Genomic DNA, 24,621 nt, shown 5'->3' with positions numbered 1-24,621 from the left:
TTTCTCCACCTTAATGCATATCAAATCACCATACAATTTATACAATTTAGGTCGTCGTTCAACTCTTGTCCTTTATCGATAGATAAGGGTTTCAATTTCTAATCTTTACGAATTGAAAAAGTTTTATGGCTAATTTTCTACCAATTTTTCATCGTTTCATGCGATGAGTTGGAACGAATAATTAGTCTCGTGATTATAAAATTACCATGCAATCTTTTTGTCTCCCTTTGTTTACCCTTCACTTTTCTTTATATGCATCCATTAGAGAGCATTATCGTCGTTGGCTGCTCATATCTTATCAGACAAGTGGAGTTTTATGACATTTTTGGCCTCAACTTGATCAAATTGTTCGTATGGAAATATGTCATTTATGAGAAGATTAATTTTAAATTCTTTTGATAAAAAATGTAGTTAGAATTTCCAAAATGAAAAATTAACATCATACTAATTATAATTACATGCGGTAATAAGCATAAAAAATTAATAATCATAACTGGCCATATAATTTAATTTCCCTTTATACATTTCGAGGGCTATTATCGTTATTTAAACATCACCCTAGTCTTATGATAGATGAGAATATCATGAGGTCATATATTAATTAACATCTTATCAAAGGATTTCCGAAAAAAAAAATTCTTCTCACATAATAACTCAATAACAAGTTTAGCCACACTTTAATGTATTTAGGTAGTGGATAAACATACCATTCATCATGAGTATGTTTCAATGAAGGGGTATAATTGTAATGTGAGTTTTCGTCTATAAAATAGACGTATGGTTATTTACGTACTTCATCCGGTCCACTTCAAATAATGCGTAATAAAAATTATGAATTTTAAATAAATAATGAATGATAAAAAAAATTATATATATGTTCATGTACTATTTATTATTTTAAAACCATAAATATTTATATAAATAAAATAATTATTGAAATTAATACGAAGATAAAATTAAAATTAATAATTCAATTATATATACATGAATTTCATAAAACGACCCACAAAATAAAATCAAAGTAAAGTAAATTTTTATCGTTATACGAGATGTGAAGTGGAACGAAGATAGCATGTAGTCTAGCTTAAGAATTCGACCTATTTAATTATTATTTCCGATTGTCAATAAAAAAAATTTAGCACTCAACGTTTGATATTTCTGTCGTGTTATATAAGCCACGGTTCGAGAGCTTAATGTATGAACAATCTAGCTAGTTTAACTCTTGTCATTTATCTTCTCTTCAACGATGCAATACACTCATCCCGTTCCGTTCTGTTTCATGAAGCCTGATATTTACCAGACACCCGAAACTTTCCGCTTCATACCCGAGACGCCATGTGTTTTCAAACCACTTTTCGATTCTCAATTCTCATTTTCTTCACTATCATATCAAAATGATCATTTACCGGCCGGTGTTTTATCTCTGAGTCAAGCTACAAATTACGAAAATGAACCGGAAAAGGAAAATGAAACCCTAACCTCAAGTCCAGTTCTTGACGGAATCGGTGCTGTTGTAGGGCAACAAATCCTCTACGGCACAGATGTCAACACCGGATTAGCGGGTTCTGGTCAACGTTTCGGGTCAAAGTCAACAAAACGTAAAGTCAACGAGAGGAGCTTAAAAATATCCGAAATTCCGGTTCAGAAGACCTACAGAGGTGTCCGTAAGAGGCCATGGGGGAGGTGGTCGGCGGAGATACGTGACCGCATAGGGAGGTGTCGTCACTGGCTGGGAACGTTCGACACGGCCGAGGAAGCGGCGCGTGCGTATGACGCGGCTGCAAGGAAGCTTAGAGGGTCAAAGGCTAAGACTAATTTCGAAATCCCATCTTTCCTCCCGGTTCAAAGTCAAACCACAGGAATTAAGGATGGACCTGGTGGCAGGGCTAAAAGAGTAAATAACAACAATGGCGAGGGAAGGAGAAGTACTGCGGCGGTGGTGACATCAATGGCTCATCTCTTTACCACAACCGCCGCCGCCTCTAACGGCGGCGGCGGCGGTGGGGGTATGATGAGTAATGGGGAGTTGGATTTAAAGCTGAGTGTTGGGTTTGGTGGTGGCCGTAGGAGTAGTTTCGGTCCAATGGCTACTAATTAGTTAATAGCACTAGTAAATGTTTTAGATATATTAATAATTAAATAATTAAGAGTTAACACTAAACTAAACCTATAATTTTGTTTATATAGCTAGTTTTAATTACCCTTTTTAGTTAGTACGTAGTAACTATGATAGGTAGTACTTAATTTGATCATATCATGGCAATTTGCAGGAATTAATGGATGTTTCTTTATAGTCCATATCTAAATTTTTGTTAAGTAAACTAAGCTCCTTTTCTCTATCTTTAATTTGTGTGTGTTAATATACTATCTATTTATTTTTTCAAAGAACTATTAAATTTCTTGAGAAAATCTAAATAGTATATATTAGTACTAGCTTATTTTATTTTATTATTAATCTCAGAAGGGATGCATTTATAAATTAATTAGTAATATGAACACCGAAAGTAGTTTTTTTTTCTAGCCTCGCCGTTGAACGGTCCGATACTAATTAACGGCAGTACTCATTTCGGATACGTTCGGAATAATGCAAAACAGTGTTTTGGTATATTTTTCGAGTGAATACTGTTGAGATTACTTAAATACATTCGTGTGGTATAGTAACTGACAGTTGAAATGAATATTTCGTAGAGTAGACACAAATTAATTGCTTCAAAAAAATAGTAAGGTCATAGAGTGACTTTAGTTTTACTAGGCCTTTACGCTAAACAGTCGCACGTCTAAGATTATTATGGACGTTCTCAAAACTATATTGGCATATATATATATATATATATATACACACACTAAATTATACGTTATTATATATATATATATACACACACTAAATTATACGTTATTAATTTTTTGAGGGTATTATACGTTATTAATTGGAAAATTAGGATGTTTATAATTTTATTGCAATCAAACTTCATAAAAACTTAAATTATTTAACTTTTTTTTTGGGAGTGAGTTATAGTATACTCCCTCCAACTTCAAAAAAAATAGTATACTCCCTCCGTTCCAATTCAAACGTCGTGTAATAAAATTTGTTATGGTTCACTTCAAATATCGTTTTATGAAATTTATGCATATTTGAACTATTTTTTTCAATTTTATTCTTGTATTAATTTTATAATTATTCTATTTTAATAAATATTGATGATTTTTGAATAATAAATAATAGATAGACATGTAATTTTTCTTATTATTATATATTTTCTTAAACTTCGCAACTTTACTCATTAAAGAAATGATTTGCAACTTTCATTACGCGATACTTGAGGTGAATTGGTAGGGTGTTACTTTGGCTTAATCTATTGTTGTTTTCTTTTCCATCTCATACAGAAAGAGGGAGATGGTTTCTGTTGGGCTAACTATTTCTTTTTTCCTTTGATATAATTAATTGAGCTAACTATTTGAGAATTTGAAAAGAAAAAAAAGAGAGAGAGAGAAGAGAAAATAATCATGATGATGAAATTTTGTGTGTAGCAATAAATAAGGGGAACTCCAGAAAGGCAGAAAAGATGGGGGACTTTACTATTACTATTTTAAAAGGTTGGGGCCATGAAAATCGGGTGACTCAACTGACACCTAAGCTAAATTAACAGTGAGAACTGTAAACAATACATCAAAACAAAAAGCTTTTGGCTGACTGACATTAATTTTAATTTTTTTTGCTTTTGGAATTATGATAGATTTACAGTACAAATGAACCATTCCCCACCTATCTTGAAAATAAAATTTTTCCTTTTTTTTCTTTAAACCAACCAATCAATTGACTTTCACAGGGAACTACATTGTTGTGATCATTAAACTTACGATTGTCCTTATCCATTTATTCAAAGATTAGAATATAATGGATAAGTAGATTACTCGATTTAGATGAGTATAGAAAACTACAAGAATCGAAGAACCTGCTAGAGATTTATTCGATCACATTCGGTGTATTCGTAAGATTTTCTTAACAAAAACTATATGGCATGAAGGTCCAAGAGCATTATGACATCGATTTAAAAAATTTATTAAGTGGGTCAGTGACTACTGATATTCAAAAAAAAGAAAAAAAGGGTCAGTCACTAATCACTCGAATCATAAAAAGCCCAGTTGATAGAAAGGTGAAAACCCATTGGATTGATTTCGGTTTCCAGAGTTTGAACTTCCCATTGCAAGATTAAGTTGAAAATCAGACTTTTAGACCATCTTTAATGCAAGGTTTTAAGATTTTTTTTCTTTCTTTTTTTAATTTTTTATGGAGTGAGTTGTTAAAAGTGCACTGTGCACTCTAAGTGTGTGGCGTTTGTAGAAACGCCATAAAGTTCGATGAATTTATGTTTGGATGAGTCAATTTATCTATTTTTAGGGATATATTTTAAAATAACTTCTTGTTCTTACTTTTGTTGGTCATACACTATATTATCTCCTACACTAATTAATTTATTATATCAAAAAATATTCCCTCCATCTCAAAATACTTTAATTTTTATATATATTTTATATAAAAAATATATACACTAAAGCTCTACGGAGTAATAGTGACATTCTGGCGACACGCTCCGATCACCTAGAACAAGCTTTGCAGGTCACTAGTAGACCGTAGACGCGTAATGCTTTGCCGGATCTCTCTTAGTCCAATCAATTAAGATAAAGCTCTAACTCGCTTGCTTATCCACCACACATCTTAATTTTTTCAACGAAATATGACTAACTCAACTCGACATAATAAAAAGAAACTCACAACTAGACTCACGCATGTTCATCCTTGCTATTCTTTTACACAAAGATTATAGAGCATTCTTTTTTTTGAGTTATTAATTGGACTCGAATAAAAATAATATACCTAATTTATTTCTTATCGACCATAATGTTTGTCCCTGTTAAGAGAGACAAATAGTACATGAATTATGTTCTAATTGACAACATTTTGTTTGTCCATTTTAATTCTGAGTTTGTAGACAAAACACTTTTGGGTTTTGGCACACAGCTAACTAAGGAGTGGTCTGGCATTAGTAACCTGAAATTTCATTGCATTGTGGGAAGAGAGACAAAGTGGAATGAAAAATTTATAGACACAACACAAGGGTGCAAGAGTTACAATAACAGTTTTCAGGGACCAAATGTTGAAAATGAAAAAACTTGAAAGAGCTATCGTATTTGAGAATGGGATACATGGAAATGATCCTGATGACATGGAGATCACTTCAGAATAATCAATTCTGAAGAGCCATGGCTGAATCAAAAAACCCTCTTTTGACAAGTTTTAATAATGTCTGATTCGCCCCAGCTTTCCAGTTCTTATGTTAAATTGAATACCTGAAAATCGTCATACACTATTTCCTTGATTCTTGTTGTACTATATTGCAGTTACATTGTTGATATGGAAAGAGGTTTTCGGACAAGCATACCCCAAGCGGCAATGTAGCTCCATTGTAAACGTAGCCTGATGGACCTTAGTCCGACTGGAAGGAAGTCTGATAGGGCCTTAATCGGAGCTCGTCCAAACCACCTTACTCGAGGATAATTAGTTCATATTGGGATCGACCTTTAGCCTATATAAATCCCTCTAAAACCCTACATACACACTGTCATAATACGCAGATACAAAACCCTACTCTCTATGCAGGTAGCTGGATTTGACCATGCGCCCTTGACCCTGGATCTCGAGGCAGTCCAAGGTCATAGACGCTCAAATTGTCGTCGGTATTCCTTCATTCCTGATTCTGACAAAGAGTCCGTCAACCTCGTCTGCTCTCCACTCACACTCGTTTCCTTCAGACGAAACAATTGTAATGAAATGTCGATATTATAGTATCCCAAAAGGCAGAATGGGAATGTGATGAGGAAAAACGTAAGTAATAAGAAACTTTAAAATACTATCTTTCACTTCAAATTAGGTAACCCACTTGGATTTGCTCGAGGACAATGAGAAAGACAAAAATTCTATAACCCAAACTTAGAGGAATCTTTGGTCTGGTAGAAGACAAGCATTAGATTTAAAAAACATAATATAAGAAAATAGAATCAAGGTTGTCTCTATATGTATATGATGATGGCAAATGATAGTAACACAGTGATGGCTGTTCTAGAACACCAATTAGAAAAACAATTAGAAAATGTCACTTGCCAATTATTTAAGCATCGAAATTTTAGTTGTTTCGACAATATTGGGTTCCTCTGTCCAAACCAAAATGGCTGTAAGTTTCTTTCTCTAATTTCATCGTTAACGCATGTAGTAGTAGTTTAGTAGTTTGATAAAAGTCCCTCACTGAAGTATCAGTAATTGCTTTTGGTTGATTCTTCTTTCTGGTAATGTTATTTTGACTGACTTTGTTACTGAATAAAACAGGATGGCATTGATCAGTTGAAGAGCTTTAGATTATGTCTCAACTGGGTCTGTCTTGATCAATCCAGTTTGTGGAAGATTGGCCTGTCTTGGTCTCTCTTCTTCGTTTTAGCCATCGGTTCGCCTCTCAATGCTCACTTTGTTCTTCTTTGCTCAAACTGCGACCACCAACATCGAAGACCTTATGATGTTGTGGTGCAGTTGTCACTCTCAACTTCTGCCGCCATTTCTTTTATCTCTCTCACTCGTTGGGCTAGAAAATATGGACTCAAGAGATTTCTTTTTCTAGATAAGTTGAATGATGAAAGCGAGAAAGTTAGACATGGATACTCAGAGCAGCTACAGGTATATATGCTTGTCTTCTTTTAAATCCAATATAGTTGACTTTGTTCATAACTAATGAGACTAATTCAGAATATGATTTAACCATTTGTCGCAGAAATCTATCAAGCTTTTGTCAATATTTGTGCTCCCTTGTTTTGCTCTCGAGAGTGCCTACAGAATATGGTGGTACGCTACGGGAGCCCATCAAATTCCTTACTTGCTCAACATGTATGTCAGTGATATCATGGCCTGTACTTTACAGCTCTGCTCTTGGATTTATAGAACATCACTATACATACTTGTTTGTGTTCTTTATAAATTCACTTGTCATCTTCAACTATTGAAACTCGAGGAATTTGCTCAAGTTTTTCAGATGGAGACGGATGTTTCTTCGATCCTGCTAGAGCATCTCAGGATCAGAAAAAGTCTCCGAGTCATAAGCCATCGATTTCGAACATTCATTTTGCTGTCTTTGGTCTTAGTAACTGCTAGTCAATTTTACTCCTTACTACTCACAACCGGGACAACTACTACCATCCATATTTATGAAGCTGGAGAACTTGTGGTAATACTTTCTCCCCTTCTTACCCTTATGAAATTATCATATCTACAATTTTAATCATTGTTTTATTCCTTAATGAAGGGTAATATGATCTTATCAACGTCCATGTCCATGAATGAGAAATCATAGATCGAACGGGGTTTCAGGAATTTTCATGAATTTTATCCTACAATTTTCATACTAACTCTTGAATCTGCATTTGTTTAGTTGTGCTCTGTGAACCTGGTGACGGGTCTATGTATATGCCTAAGAAGTGCGACAAAGATCACACACAAAGCTCAGGCAATTACAAACCTCGCAGCGAAATGGCATGTCTGCGCCACGATCAATTCATTCGAAAACACGGATGGCGAAACTCCTCCAGCATCATCTCAGATTATTTCCTCACAAGTGTTTCCTGGAGATGTTAGTTTGGAGTTGGACGATGAAGAGCAAGATGACGATGACTATGATCTAAATAGTAGTAGTACTAGCCTTTTGCCAATTTACACGAATACAGTGTCTTTTCAGAATCGACAGGGTCTAGGTTAACTGATTCTTCGATTCACATTAAAAATTGGTTTACCACTTTTCTGGAGTAATTAGTAATCACAAAATAATATGTAATTTTTGCAGTGACGTATCTCGAGAATAATAGAGCTGGAGTTACAGTATTTGGTTTCATGCTGGACAGAACCTTGCTCCACACGATATTTGCGATTGAACTAGCTCTTCTACTTTGGCTGCTCAACAAGACATTAGGTAAATATTTTCTGTCGATTTTCAGATCAAGTGTGCATAAATTCATAATGTAGCAATTGATCAGATAAAGTTATTTTATGATGAAGTTAATGGTGTTAAGCAAACATCTTACTATCTTACAAACTCATAGACTCTGTTATCCGAAACTAATTTATTCTTTCTCGGTCAGTATGGTGACAATGAAAGATCCGGCAATCTCAAATAAATGTGGAGACAGAAATGGGGATCTTTCAGTTTCTGTAAATGAAGCATCGAATTGAGAAGATCAAAGTTGCCTTGATCAACAAGCTTCATCTTTTCTATGTACCACCATGAGTATTTTACAGGGAAAAAATAATTGTGTAAGCATCATGTATGCAATATTTGATTTTTCGGTCATAACTCAAAACCAATCCATATATTTTTGTATCTAAATGTATTTTATAATGTTGGAGAAATTTTTAGGTGAATCATATTCATCGTATCATATCTATATATGCAAATTTAACCTTGACTAAATTTTCAGAGTACAATTGAATTTTGTTCAAGTTTGTTAATGTCGACTGACCTGATCAAAACGCTATAGGAACTAAGAACATACTATGGGCCTAGCACCAGTTTTAAGTATTGAATTTTGACCACATTCATTGTTTCCCCTTGAAAACTATCCGATTCCGAGCCTGCCATATATGATATATACAATTCAGCAAAGCCCAACGTCTATCTTTCGCCAAAACTGCCAGAGCATTCTTCAGCTAGACTACTTTTTCTTGGCACCAATTTCCATCTTACTGAGCTTAATTCGGTTAAACCAGGAGGGATTATTGCCTTCCTCTAGTCACAGCCTTGAATACCCTGAAATAGGACGGCTCTTGCAATATGAATACCCTAAAAAGTCATGAATCATTTCATAAATAATGAATTAATCTCATCATCAAATTTTAACAATCAACTACTCCACTACATAGACTTTCTCTATACACACAATCAATTTCACAATCTATTCATTAGTAAAGTTTCCTCTTATAATAAACTAATTACTTTGGGTAGAGGCTGTGACAGCCCGCATTGTAAAAGCTACATGGGAGTTGATGTGCTATAGTAAATGATTTGTACTATCCATACCAACAAGTTGTAACTTCTTTTCGGTAGCCCATCAATAGAAATTCCACGGTTAAACGTGCTCAACCTGGAGTAGTCGAGGATGGGTGACCTCTGGGAAGTTTCGAGAAAATGCTGGAAAGGCGTGTGTTGGTCTGTGGCGACGCCGTGCCACCGGTGCTCGTGTCCAGTAAGAATGGCCACCGCATTGGGGGGAGCCGGGTCGTTACAAAGGTGATTTTTAATAGACATAAGTTTTATTGTTTGGCTATTCAAAATCATCTTGCCGGAAATGCTAGATTGTGTACATTAACTGGTTCTCCGGGAAAGTTCCAAGGAAAGTCTATGTTCGCAAGAGTAAGACACATATAGACTTTGCTGGCCTTGGTTTATTTACTTTTTGTGGTTTGCATCTTTGTCGTCCATTATGCTTGCTTAATACTCAGTCGTGTATCGAGGAGTTAAGACATATATCATAAATAAATCTAAAAACTTTATGTAGAGATTTTTTTCTTGGAGAACACTCGTCCCTAGATTAAAATGGCGATCCATGTAAAAGTGATTATTGTTCCTTGATTAAGTTGGTGAAAAGAATTCACAATGTTACTCTCTGTTTAATTGAGATATTTGTTTAGATTCGCATCTTAGTTTCTGCTGCAATCAGTTTTATTAAAATATTTATTACTTGACCCATGAATGTCCAAATGGATCATCGTTTGAACCTTTGTAAACCTAAGACGTTGACCTAAATCTTTCATGAAATAACTTTAGGTGGTGGAAAGAATTCACAATGTTACTCTCTGTTTAATTGAGATATTTGTTTAGATTCGCATCTTAGTTTCTGCTGCAATCAATTTTATTAAAATATTTATTATTTGACCCATGAATGTCCAAATGGGTCATCGTTTGAACCTTTGTAAACCTAAGACGTTGACCTAAATCTTTCATGAAATAACTTTAGGCTACTCCCGCCTGTATCGATCTCATAATATTGATACGGGAAATGACGGCTTGTTGTCAAAATAATGACAAAAGATATGCAAATATGATCTTTATAATTCTCCTTGTTTTGTCACTCTGTCGATGTGTTATCTTCTAACTGATTGCCATCCATTGATTTAATCTAGATGTTTCTCTTGATTTAATTGATACGATTTCCTCTTGTTATCGACCGTTAATCCTAATTGCAATCCATGTCATACTCTTTCTCTTGATATATCATCATCGTTTATTTTTTAGTTTATTTTTATTTCGTACATGAGATCTTTATAAAGAAAGGTTCTAAAGCACTTAATATCCTAACAGATCAAAGATAATCTTAGAAAAAAAATCATTATTAATCTAAAAGATCATATACAGTGTCCTAGGCAAAATCAAAGAGGTATTTTCAGGGACGGATTCAGGATCGGACTTTGGGTGAGACCGAAATTTTCATGGATTTTCACGGGTAGATGAGTTAATTTTGGTATGATTAGTGAGAGTTTATTATCCGAATCGAATTAAGTTGATGACATATAATCTTGATATTCTTTTTTTCCATAAATAATAATGTAGTCAATACATTAAAACACTGAAAACTGTAAAAAATTTAAGTCACACCGCAAATTTTTTTTAATTAAATTAAATATTGATTGATAAAAATATTAATCACAAATAATAATTAATTTAACTAATTCACTGAAATTTTAGTACATTCACATAAATTTTTTAGTATTAAAAACTAAATTATAAAATTTACTTGATAGAGTCATACTAAAATGCCAGTAAAATAAGTTATCTATATTAGTCCAACTTATATTTAAGAATAATTTAAAAAAATTTATATTTGAAGATTAATTAAAAAATTTAATAATCATATTTGTAAGGACTATAAGCTCAATTTATATTTAAGGACTAAAAACTTTAATAATCATGTTGTTAAGGACTGAATATTATATAATTTAAAAAGAAATAAAGATAGAAGGAAAATATCATATTAATCCAATTTATGGGGACTAACATTTTTAGTAAATATGGATGCATATATATAATATACTACTTCCGTCCCAAAATAGATACAAATTTTTATATATAAGTACATGTAAAAATTTGTATCTATTTTGAGACGGAGATAGTATAATTTAAAAAGTAAATGAGAGTAGGAAAAGAAATAAAAAACATCCCCTTACTTAACAGGATTCGAACCGGAATCACCAAAAGCCTCACGAATATGCTACCACTAACCCACACACTACAACTATATCTATTTGATGAACATAATTTATATAGCTAAATTTTGGGTGGGATCTTGGTCCTGCCCAAAAACTACGTAGGTCCGTCCCTGAGTCTTTTATTATATAATTTTTTTTTTTATAAAATATGTATAAAACTTCTTTTTTTTATGAAAGTATGTATAAACTAATAAGATATAAAATATTTATACATTTATAATATATTAAAAAAGTGATAACGTCTTAGTATAATAATTATGTTGTATAAAATTTTATAGATTTTATCACTCCAAAAAATAATAATTATATTTTAAACTATCTAATTTGAATTTGAATGATATGATAAATTTTTTGTCCAATATTTTATATATAACTTTTATTTTCTTCAGGCTCTAGACGACCACATATTTTGGGTAAGGATGAAGCCGGCCTCCAGGAATATCATATCTTTATTATGAAACAAACTACTCCCTCCGTCCCAAAATAGATGCAAATTTTTCAATGCAAATTGCATTGAAAAATTTGCATCTATTTTGGGACGGAGGTAGTATTTAATATATATATATAACCCGTTCTACAGTGTCACTAAGTGTGGGAATGGGCCAGGTGGCCTACTAAAGCCTATGGTCCGGCCTACCATCAGCTTAGCTTGGCCTGCTTTAAAATGTAAATAGTCTGGGCTTCGAATTTAAAACTGAGCCTGATTAAATAAAGAGGTCAGGCTCTAATGATAGGAATTAAAGCCTGATATTAATAGTCAAAGCCTGATATGTATCACCACAAGCTCACATTTTGCACATAATACGAATTGGGAATTTTGGTAGCTCTCTCAGCCGTACAGTCGGCGGATCCCTACTGGTATTTTTTCTATCGATTGGAAAATTGCCGGAAACGTAAACGTGGTGGTGGGAAGAATAGGAGTGTGAAAAGTGAAGGAGGGAAATGGGAAGTTACGGGAAACACTCGATCCTTGAAGAGTATGGATTTCGGGTTGAGTTCAATGGAGCATCTGCAAGAGTGATATGTGGTCTTTAGGAGTGATATGTGGTCTATTATCAAATATGGTCCGGCCCAAATTAAACCTGGCCTGGCCTGGCCTGGCTCATTCCCACATCTAAGTGTGACCTTCCATGTCAACACTCAAGACAGTAGTCTGCATCCCAATCTCCTTAGGCTTACAAGATACCGAGTTGGTTAAAGTATCGCCATGCTGAACCATTATGTCTTCTATTTCAAAGAGCTCGACAAAGCCTCGGCTTTCATTTTAATTCATCAGCAGCCGCCTAAATGGCTCGAGTACCGCAAGACTAATGTTCCCTACCTCATTCGAATTGTCCTACAAAAGAAAGGAATAGAAAGAAAACATTATACATGCGAACTTTAAAAATAAAAATAATTGGGGTACGTATCCTATTAATGAAGTAATATATATATTAATCATGGATCGTGTTTGTATATATTGGGTATAAATATAATAAGATTAAATGATAATTTGGTCAAATATAGACCGTATAGTATCTTCTGGGGCCTTTTGGATCGCATGATTAATTTCGTGAGTTTGAGAAACGGATTTCGGATTAGCACCGGATTAGGTTTTGGCGTTGGTTTTGCAAAACACATAATCCGTTTGGATGGTAGTATAAATTTGATAAAATTAACGTCTCAAATCATGTGGAGCATTTGGATTATAGGTTTTGGGGATAGGGTTCATCACAATTTACAGAAAGTATCCCCTATTAGTGAAAACGAGACAAACTCATTTATCAACAACAAATTGTCACATTTTATCAACATTCCAAGACAAAATCTCATGTATAAAGCCGATAATTATAGTCAAAAATAAATTATATCACCTAATATAAAAACCAAGCTGTTACATCATCCATATAAAGATACCAAAATATTCAAATACCACAAACATATTATCAAGTACAAAATACCACAAATTTCGTAGCTTCATTTCATAGTTCAAGCATGCGGAATACCAGTAGTTTCTCATCAGCAGACTCACACAATTCTAGCATGTCGAGAAAAAATTTGGTTTTGACACCATCTCTTGTATTTCTAACATTCTATCCACCTTGTTATCAGCTGTGGAAAGGCTTCTGAATCGTTTAGAATTAGAGAGGGGACTTAGATCCGGACTTCCTTCTGAATCGTTCAAATGAATAGCACTCCCAGCTGAAAAAATGTTGACCTTATGAAGGTTCTGCAGCTTCAGGACTTCCTTCTTCTGCTTTGAGCTGAGATTAAGAACTGCTGTATGACATTAACTTTTGTTGGAAAATTGCCCTTTTGGAGTGTGTCCTCAACCGAATCATAAAAAACAGCATCTGCTCCTGAGGTCACATTCTTTCTCAAAGCAGAGGTGAACACTCTGCTCAGCATACGATCCTTGATAGACCTGGAAGTATCAAATTCCAAACGTTGAAGTAGATCTCAGTAACATTTATTTAAACAAATACATTATAAACTCTAGATTATCTTTGTGAGTTGTGCGACATGGTTTTGATACGAAATTGGTAGAGAGTGATATGTGACCGGACTTGGAAAGCTGTTGCGAGAGCAGTGTCGACGCCGGTGGTGGTACAGAGATCGTCGGGTTTTAGTTGAGAAAAGAAAAGTGTCGGACAGTCGGGCCCTTTTTTTGTTGGAGAAGACCGGAAATTGAAATAATCTGTTTTAATATTTGGATTTCGGAAGATAATGATATTTGGTGGAATTAAAACACTTATATGACCGTATGGTTGTAACTTCCTAATAAAAAAAGAGAGACTACGAATCCCACGAACTTTGGCTTCGTCAATAATACCTCCATTATTCACGAAATATTTGTCGATGGGATTCGAGCAACTTTAGTTTCGTGAGATCATTCAACCAAACTTAGATATTAGGTAATTTCGGTTTTGAAAATCCGAAACCGGTCCTTAAACACGCGATCCAAAGGATCCCTCAAGGTCATCATGTTGATGAACTATAGTGTTTCAGAAAGAAAGAAAAAAGTTCCTCATGCTTCATAAATAATTAAACTTTATTTTTTTCATATATTCTTAATACAATCTATCCACCCAAAATCCGTTCCTCTACGATCAAATATAAGACCGTCCGATCAAAGAAATGCCTAACCATTAAGCTACGATCTCGTTGGCATAATTGAACATTATTAATTATTAGGAGCATCATTCCATATTTATAATGGAAATAACCTAATTGATTATCGGGAAAACCGAGTTTTTACCCCACTATTTCATGATGACGGGAATTATCCCTGTTGTTTTGAAATTTGAGTTTTTATCCCTACTGTTTCAAAACGTTAAAAGATTTACCCTTCTACCGTTAACTTGTCCTACATGTCAAAATTAACCTATAAACAAGTGACACGTGTCACTCTTACATGAACAAATTGCCACATATCACTCTTACATGGACAAATTACCACGTCATATAATTATTTTAATTTAAAAAAATTAAATTAAATATTTTTACATAATAAATTATTAAATTATAATTTAATATAATATAATTTATAAAATAAATTTAAATTTAAATTGAATATAATTTAAGATAAAATAAATTTTATTAATTAAAATAAAAGATGAATTATAAATAGAAATTAATAATTAATTTAATTATGATAAAATCTTATTCAATTGTAGAAAAATATTAATTTTTTAACAACAAATATTATTATGATTGAGGAATTCAAATCATTTATGGAATAAAAATAAAAGTTTGATATATAAGTAAAGTGATAAAAATTCAATTTTGGTCAAATTTTATTTTATAAATGATTTAAATTCAAAAAATAATTTTATTAAATTTAGGTCAAATTTTACTTTATAAATGATTTGAATTTCTAATTCATAATAATATTTATAGTTGATAATTTAATACTTTTTATCATTAAATAAGATTTTATCATAATTATGAATTCCTATTTATGTGTCATATATCATTTAAAATAATTTATTTTACAAAAAATTATATTATTTATTATATGAAAATATTTTAAATTTTTTTGTCAATTAAAAGAATTATATGACATGATAATTTGATAAATTCCTAATACAATCTATCCATAATCCTAAAATCCACTCCCTCGACAAATACTTTAACTATAGGGCCACGTCCTGGTTGACAATTCCTTGCTATGTTAAATATCATTATAACCCTAATTTGTATGAACTAATACTACTCAAGGAAAAGTGTAAAAGTCTCTCATATATAAAGTGTCAGATTATTTCTCCCCTAAAAAATGGCACGTCTCACCATATAATTGGTACACATGGCAAAACGTTTACCACATTAATGATAAATGTCACACATATGTTATATTATGGTGATGCCGTATTGTCCAAAATTATTTGATATTGACCGAATGAAAAAACCCTAAATACAAAGAAAATTATAATATTTTATCGGAAAGCTCTCCAAGACCATACCTCTCAAAATTTTGTTATTTTCTCATTTTAAGACTTCTTCTCTAGCAGCTCAGACTTCTTCACGCCATCATCTTTTGAACTGTTACGCACATTTTTCACCGATTTAGGCTGACTTTTCATTAGAAATTCGCGAAATTAATTGTCTGATTTTTCATTATCCCCACAATCCCTCCCACGAAACCATAATTCCAAATTTAGGGTATTGAAAACGTTGTTCTTTAGAAATTGAAAATCAGATTGAGCATGTTGAACATTACTCATTTGAAAAATATTGGGTATAAATATAATAAGATTAATTATAATTTGGTCAAGTATATATAGGCTGTATAGTACCCTCAGGGCCCTTTGGATCACATGATTAATTTCGTGGGTTTGGGGATGAGTTTTGGATTAGCATCAGACTAGGTTTTGGCGATGGTTTTGCGAGTAATCCGTTTGAATGGTAGTATTAAATTTGTAAGTCCTGTCGAGCATTTGGATTAAAGGTTTCGAGGATAGAGTTTGAGCACAATATACCAAAAGTATTCCTGATTTGTGAAAACGAGACAAACTCATTTGTCAACAACAAATTGTAACATTTTGTCGACATTCCATGGCACAATCTCATGTATGAAGCCAATAATTGTAGTCAAAAGTAAATTATATTACCTAATTAATTAAAACCAAGTTCATGATCCATATAAAGATACCAAAATACTCAAATACCACAAACATATTATCCAGGTACAAGATACCACAAATTTCATAGTTCAAGCATATTGAATACCAGTAGTTACTCATCAACAGACTCGACTCGCACAATTCTAGATTGTTAAGAAAAAAAAAATGTTTTGACACCATCCCTTATATCCAATTTTTCTAACATTCTATCCACTCCACCTCGTGATAATCTGTGGAAAGGCTTCTGAATCGTTTAGAATCAGAGAGGTGACTTAGATCCGGATGCAAACAAATAGCAGTCCCAGCTGAAAAAATGTGGACCTTAAGGTGCTTCAGCTTCAAAACTTCCTTCTTCTGCTGTGAAATCAACCAGTCCAGGTAACTCATCTAGAAAGTCTCCTTTATAATAATGGAGAACTTGGCTGGTCATTTCTCGTAGATCTTGTATGACATTAACTTTTGTTGTAAAATTTCCCTTTTGTAGTGTGTCCTCAACTGAATCATAAAAAACAGCATCTACCCCTGAGCTCATATTCTTTCTCAGAGTAGAGGTGGACACTCTGCTCATTATACGATCCTCGATAGACCTAGAAGTATCAAATTCAAAACGTTGAAGTAGATATCAGTAACACTTAATTAAACAAATACATCCTTCAATTATACGATTCAAGCGTGACATTGAAATTTTCCAAATTATAAACTCTAGATTATCTTTGTGTGTTGTGCGACATGGTTTTGATACGAAATTGGGTGAAACTTCCTAATAAATTAAACCTTATTTTTTTTATAAATTCCTAGTACAGTACAAGCTAGTCACCAAAGTCCACTCCCCTACAGTCAAATATGTGATTGTCTGATCAAAAAAATGTCTAAGTATTAGGTCACACTCTCCTTAGCACATTGAACCTTATTAATTATTAGAAGCATCGTTCCATAAATATAATGAAATAGCCTAATTAATTCTTAGAAGCATCAATATCACAATAACTAAATCAATCAACTATCATCTAGCAATTCCACAATCAATTTAACCATCTATATATGTATCCATTAATATAAGGTTTCATGGTGTGGTGTAAATTAATTTGGGGATAGAGGTAATTTGGTGGATATAGTTTTGTTGTTTCGCCTGCTATTCAAAATCATCAATATCCAAAGTCTAGATTGTATAGGTGGAGCATATATGCGAGTTCACAGGTTTATTTGGGGACGAGAAAATATTAGCCAGTTCTCCATGGAAGTTCGAGGAAGGTCTACATTAGAAGCAGAAAGATGAGAGACTTTGCTATCCTCGGTTTATGCTTTATGGTTTGTGAGGAATAAGATTGTTTTCTTAATTTACACTAGAGATCAGCTGGATTGAGTGTCTTGGTAGGGATTGATCGGGACACTCATATGCATGGGGGAGAGAAAAAAATAGATTGACGACAGACACCACTTAGGAATCAAAACGATCAAAAGAAAATCAAACAATATTATAAAGAAAAAGGATACTTTCTGATAAATTATTGATTCGATAGAAACTATTTAATCATCATCAACGGACGTAATTGAGAATCATTGCAGATGACATTTTTCCTTTGCGACGGTCAAATTCCTCCCTTATAATCCTAATTTGTATGAATTAATACTACTCGAAGAAAAGTATAAAAGCATCTCATATAAAAAGAGTATCGAATTATATCACCCCTAGAAAATGGAATGTCCCACCATATAATTGGTACACATGGCAAAACGTTTCCCACATTAATAATAAATGTTACATATATGCTACATTATGGTGAGACCGTATTGTCCAAGATTACTTGATATGGGCCGAGCGTGAAAAACCCAAGCGCAAGGAAAATTATAATATTATATCAAACATCTCTCTGAGACCATTAGTGGGGCTTGGGCCACTCAAAATTTTACTATATTATTTTCTCATTTTAAGACTTCTTCTCTACCGAGTCAGACTTCTTCACGCCATCTCATCTTTTAAAATATTGTCACACATCTTTTTCACCGGTTGAGGCTGACTATTAGAAGTTCTAGAAATTAACTGTCTGGTTTTTCCTTATCCTCACCATCCCTCTCATGAAACCTTAATTCTAAATTTGGGGTATTGAAATTAATGTTGTTCTTTTGAAATTGAAAATCTAATTGAGCATGTAGAACATTACTCATTTGAAAAATATGAGTCTGCGAAAGGCAAACAACACGGTTTTCCTTTTTATGGATGCCGGCGGTAAATGACCATGTTTAAAGTTACAGGGAGCCCCGAATGTGTTTCCCATATGGGGACTTCCAGACGTGATTTTCACAGTACAAGGACCTGAAAAATTATCCTCTTTGTGGACGTAATTAACTTGATAAAAATGTGAGATTGTTCCGAAGTCTATCAAATATTTTGCACTAAACAGTAGTTCTTAAAATGTATACGATTTACTTTTACTCTAGAAGAAACTCGAGGGTGTTAATGATACAAACATTGAAAACACATATAAGAGGTATTTGAAGTAAAAAGTGTCAATAAATAGTTTAGCTAGCAATTTGCCCTTCAACATTACAATTTCGTATCATAAAAGTTGATAAGAAATAAAATTACAAGATATAAGTTATATCATAGAACCAGTTCTACAATTTCACCTTCCATGTCAAAACTCAACACAGTAGTGTGCATCCCAATCTCCTTAGGCTTACAAGATACCCAGATGGGTAAAGTATAGCCAGGCTGAACCATTCTATCTTCAATTTCAAAGAGCTCGCGCGACAAAGCCTCGGCTTTCACTTTCATCAGAAGACGCCCATGGAGGTAGTGTTTACTGTTCCAAAAGTCAAATGTAGTAACGTAAGGTTGATGCACAAAATATAATAAGATTAAATTGTATTTGGTCAAATATAGACTATATATATATATATATATATATATAGTATCTTCGAGGTCCTCATGTTGATGTACTATCGTGTTTCAGAATAAAAAAAGAAAAGTGTTCCCCACGCTTCATAAAGTCCGCTCGCCTGGAGTTAGACCGGTGACCTCATAATAGATGAAATGCCTAACCATTAGGACATCCCCTAATGTATATCGTATGCGTTAAAGGTTAACTTATTAGTTCTACTCACCAGCTCACAGTTGTGTCAATGCCTAATATATATACGAGTCACTATTGCATCGCTGAATCTACCTCACCAAATCAATCCTTCCGCGTGGTGAACCATTGTAAATGGAAAACAATTGTTTAGAGGCAACAATTGTACATTCAAACAGTTTAGAAGGCACTATATGGCGAGCTGAAGGTTTTGTAGTTTCTTTTTCTGTCAATGTTAGAATATGATTTTGCTATAAATTCATTCCCTATAATAAAGTCATGAATCATTTCATAAATATGATGAAATAACCTCATTAATTATTAGAATCATCAATATCACAATAACTAAATCAATCAACTATCATCTAGCAATTCCACAAATATCAACAATTTCAGACCATCTATATGTATCCATTAATAAAGTTTCATGGTGTGGTGTAAATTAATTTGGGGTAGAGGTAATTTTATAGACAGAGTTTTGTTGTTTTGCCTGCTTTTCAAAATCATCTCTATCCAAAGTATATAGATTGTACAATAGATGGGGCATACGCGAGTTCACAGGTTTATTTGGCGATGCGCAAATTAGCCGGTTCTCCATGAAAGTTTGAGGAAGGTCTACGTTTGCAAGACTAAGATGGAAAACTTTGCTAGAATCGATTTACTTTTTATGGTTTGTGAGGAATAAGATTGTTATCTTAATTTGTACTAGGGATCGGGAGAGTTCATAGAGTGTGTAGTAGGGATTGATCGGGACACTTGTATGCACGGGGAGAGAAAAAAAGAGATCGACGACAGACAGCAGTTATGTATAAAAACGAACAAAAGAAAATCAAATAATGTTATAAAGAAGAAAGTTACCTTTTGATAAATTGTTGATCCAATAGAAAGTATTTAATCACCATTAATAGACGTCATTGAGAACCATTGCCGATGACATTTTTCCTCAGCGGCGGACAAATTCCTCCCTATGTTAAATATCATTATAACCCTAATTTGTATGAACTAAGGAAAAGTATAAATGTATCTCATATTAAAAGAAACCCAAACGCTAGGGAACAATATAATATTTTGTCGAAAAGCTCTAGAACTCTCCAAGACCATCAATCGGGCCATCATCTTTTGAATTTTCACGCACATTTTTCACCGATTGAGGCTGACTTTCCATTTGAGTCTGATTTTACATTATACCCACAATCCCTCTCATGAAACCTTAATTCTAAATTTAGGGTGTTGAAAATAACCTTAATTCTTTTGAAACTGAAAACCAAACTAAGAATGTTGAACATTACTCATATGAAAAAATATGAGTCTATGAAATGCCAAACAACACTTTTTTTTCAATGGATACGCCGGCGGTAAATGACACATGGACTGCCACATGGATTCGTCGGCCACGTCAGAAAAACACAGGGCAAAAAAAGGAGACTTTCGAACCATGTTTAAATTAGTTACAGGGAGCCCCTAATTATTTTTTCTACATGGCGACCTCCGGACACGTTTTTCAAATACAGGGATCTAAAACGTAAATATCACATTTTGTGGACGTTATTAGCATGAGAAAAATGGAATTTTTCCTCAAAATCTATCCAATGTTTGCACGAAAGTGTAGCATGGGAGACATGTATTTTCGGACGAAGGGAGTAAAAGTTTAGCTAGCAATTTGGCATTCAAAATTACAATTTTGCATTATAAAAGTTAATTAGAGAGATAGAATTTCTAACTGTTTGGAAGAAGAATGTTCAACATGCATCCCTTCAAAATTATAACTTTACATTTTATTTCTACAACTAACTAACTACTAGTATTTCGTCTGCAATTAGTTGAACCAACCACCTCTGACCTATATCAGCTTATTATTTCGTTCAAAATCTCGGAATCGAAACCATCTTCGCAAGGTAGATTTAAATCGGGCAACATAAATGGTTCCGTAGGATATTCATTTGAGGCCGCTTCTACTTTGGATGATCTGGTTGGTAAAGAAGATGGATGATTTGGGTTGTTTTTAGCTGAGTTTGAACATGCTTCATCTCCTTCATGAGCATCGTCCGTCTGCTGAAGTTGGTCGGAAATCGTTTCCTCCGATGCAACGGAAGTCGTCGTGCCGAGTTTTCCAGTTTCTCGTGACTGAAGTACATCAAGCTGCATAGTTATCGAACATCCACATCAGAACATAAATGTAGCGAATGGAACCGGGATTATACAAGTAAACAATAAATTAGAGAGAAATTATATCATTTGCAAGCGAAAATACTATGGCCTAAATATGATATGTGTAGTTATGAAAAATGAAAATAGCTAGGTATAAAGTAGCAGTGTCACCTTTATCCTCTTGAGATTTTCATTCGTTCCTTTCAGTATCTCAACATTGCGATAAAAGGTTGTCAATTTCTGCTCAATGGAAGGATGAATTTGTCAATATTAACATCCCAAAATCACAAAAAAAAAGTCTACATAGACGGGACATACATTTGTCAATTCTCTTCTCTCATCCAATAGCGAGATCTCCTCCTCTCTCAGTTGAGCCAAGGTCTGTAAACATGGACATGAAATTAATTAATTTCATATGCTTTTCTCAACATCAAGTTTCCATTAATAGTTAAAATAAATTCGGGTGCAGAAATCTTAAACCAGTGAATAATATTATAGAAGTAGAAATGGAATCAAAACAGATTAACCATAACTGAAACGTATATTATAGCAAAAAGATTCTATACAAGTAGTTCGTTGGAAACATATTCTTTGATCGATATGCCAAAACAGGATGATATTAAAGTGTCAAGAATCAGATATTCAAATGCTTATGAAAAGTACAACTATTAAATGCCACATAGAAATAAACGTGAAGTCATATTTAACAAAGAAAATTTACCTTTCTTCGTCTGGGCCTCTTTGAGTTAGGTAATTCATTTGCAACAGCAACCTACAGACAAACCAAACATTTAATGCCACATCTCAATAACTTGTATTTTTAACTTCCCGGAATAAATTCTAGAGCATAAATAATCAATACACTGAACTACACACATTGAAAAACTGCTCCCCAACACAATCAATTTTGGCTATTGGCACTCGCACTTTAGCTCATTTGAGAAGCATGGGGAAAGCATTGAAATTTCATGAATGATCCCACCTAACCACATTTTGAGTAAGTAAATGCTGCTTCAAATATTAAAGTCTAGCCCTTGTTTATACTTCACTATGCTACAAATTATGAACAACTTGTAGTAGTACTTTGTTTATTGCCAACACGAATATGGCCAGAATGCAAAGTCATTGTATTGGTGTATCTATATTAGCCAACAAAATTCATTTTACAGCATGAGCACCCATAACTTGTCCTAATGCATTCAAAAATTGTAAAAAAACCCAAATAGAACTCATGTGTTCCCAAATAATGATACTTTCAAACTCACGTCTTTGCTCGAGACATGCTCAAAAAACATGTTTTTTTACTAAAAATGGTAAAAAACACATTTTTTGAGAACAACATTGCTTTAAATACAAAACGTACACACCCTTATAACGACATGTAACCCTGAATAATACATAGACCAAAAACTTCAATTGCAATTAACACATACAAAAAATTCTTGATGGTGGTTGATAGATGTTGGTTTTAGTTGGTTCTTACCAATATAGAATATGCTATTGCTTGCTACTACTACAAATTTGGTGACAAGTGGATCCCACCTCAGGAAAAAATAAAAAACAATTTTTTTTACAATGTTTCATTCCATGAATATATGTATGTAAGCAAAATCATTTATTTGACCGAGGTTTTAACCTTTTTGGACTCCATAAGGGAAAGTTAAAATGACAGGCTGTCGCACCATAGGAATCACTGCCAAACGTAAAAGTGGTTACCTTTTTGTCTAAAAACTCTGCCATAAAGGATCTAAGCACTATATTTAAACTAAGCAAAGAATAAAACGACCATTTGTGAAATTAAACTTTCGCAGATAAACAAACTCACCCAAAATTAAATTTATCAGGTAAATCATAAACGTTTTCATCAAACCGTTTACGATGATGACAGTAATTATTTGATGAATTCGATGATGGATGAGTTTAAAATTCATGCCTCAACTTTTGCTATTTCTAATTTTATTTTTTAAGATAAAGGATGTGGTTTTTTAAATTTATAAATCATGTTCCGTCTTGCTTGAATCACCTTTCAAAAAATATACTTTTTACTAAAGTTTATTAAAAAGTAAAGTTTTTTTTTTAATATGTTTATAATAAGATAGAACACACTCCAAACATAAACAACACACCTAATAATTTGAGTAATCAAATTAATTTAATGGTTTTAATTGGAGCCTACAGATTAACTAAGTAGTGGCGCGAAGCAGTGGATTTTAATTTCTTTTTTTTTACTTATTTTATTTCTAAAGTGCCACTACTGAGCACACACCAATCTCTATCTTCTCTATTGTGTCTTTCTTTGCCACGAAAACACGCTACCGATGAAATGAAACAGGCAATCCAAAAAGCATGAATTTCAATTTGACCAAACCACCCTCTCCTCTTTATATTGTGTTTGGAGCGTGCTCCCTAAACAAGCTCGAATGTTTATATTATCTGAAATAAAACGTAGCACGGTACATGAGTCCGTTGACTATGAGACTTTACCAAATGCCGACAGGGTGTATTTGGTCATTCTTGACAAAAAAATGAAGTGTGACCTTACACGTTGACTAAAAGTCATCCAATTTTCAATAGAAAATAAATAAATAAATAGAATTTTGGTAAAGGCCAGAAAACGTGTTTGGTCGTGACCGGAGAATAATCACGATCTGATCAAAATGACGAAACTAGACTCGTTAAAAATGTCCAAGCTTAAAATTACCCAGTGATAGAAAAAAAGATGGTTATTTCTAAAGTAAATATTGTACTTTCGAAAGGGCATTTCCGTCTATAAGTAATTAAACAAACTACCAAAACGACATAAAAAAGTAAACAGATAAACCGAGTCACCGAGTCCAAAAAAAAAACGAACCTTAGATCTCACGTTTTCTTCAATTCGTCCGGCGGCGAGACTAGAATCTTCGACACAATCAGCTCCGCCGCCACCGCCGCCGCCGCCGCCACTGCTGCTGAGGGAGGTTCCGTCGCTCCAAGAGAGCGGAGTGGAAGGACTAGCTCGAGTCGA

The 24,621-nt window shown here is 33.5% G+C and overlaps 2 protein-coding genes across 2 annotated transcripts; both read left to right on the top strand.

Moving 5' to 3' along the window:
• Positions 1 to 1,246: 1,246 nt before the first annotated feature.
• Positions 1,247 to 2,098, top strand: LOC139884897 (ethylene-responsive transcription factor ERF084-like). The gene has a single exon (XM_071868864.1). It carries the CDS (start codon positions 1,247 to 1,249, stop codon positions 2,096 to 2,098), a length of 852 nt encoding a protein of 283 aa, XP_071724965.1.
• Positions 2,099 to 6,224: 4,126 nt separating this feature from the next.
• Positions 6,225 to 12,317, top strand: LOC139884896 (uncharacterized). Its single transcript, XM_071868863.1, has 6 exons — positions 6,225 to 6,230; positions 6,383 to 6,724; positions 6,819 to 7,268; positions 7,473 to 7,791; positions 7,881 to 8,006; positions 12,121 to 12,317. Exons 1-6 carry the CDS (start codon positions 6,225 to 6,227, stop codon positions 12,315 to 12,317), a joined length of 1,440 nt encoding a protein of 479 aa, XP_071724964.1.
• The last annotated feature ends 12,304 nt before the right edge of the window (positions 12,318 to 24,621 follow it).

Source organism: Rutidosis leptorrhynchoides, unplaced genomic scaffold, assembly GCF_046630445.1.
Source record: "Rutidosis leptorrhynchoides isolate AG116_Rl617_1_P2 unplaced genomic scaffold, CSIRO_AGI_Rlap_v1 contig62, whole genome shotgun sequence".
Taxonomy (NCBI): Eukaryota; Viridiplantae; Streptophyta; class Magnoliopsida; order Asterales; family Asteraceae; genus Rutidosis; species Rutidosis leptorrhynchoides.
This window is presented reverse-complemented; position numbering and strand designations above follow the sequence as displayed.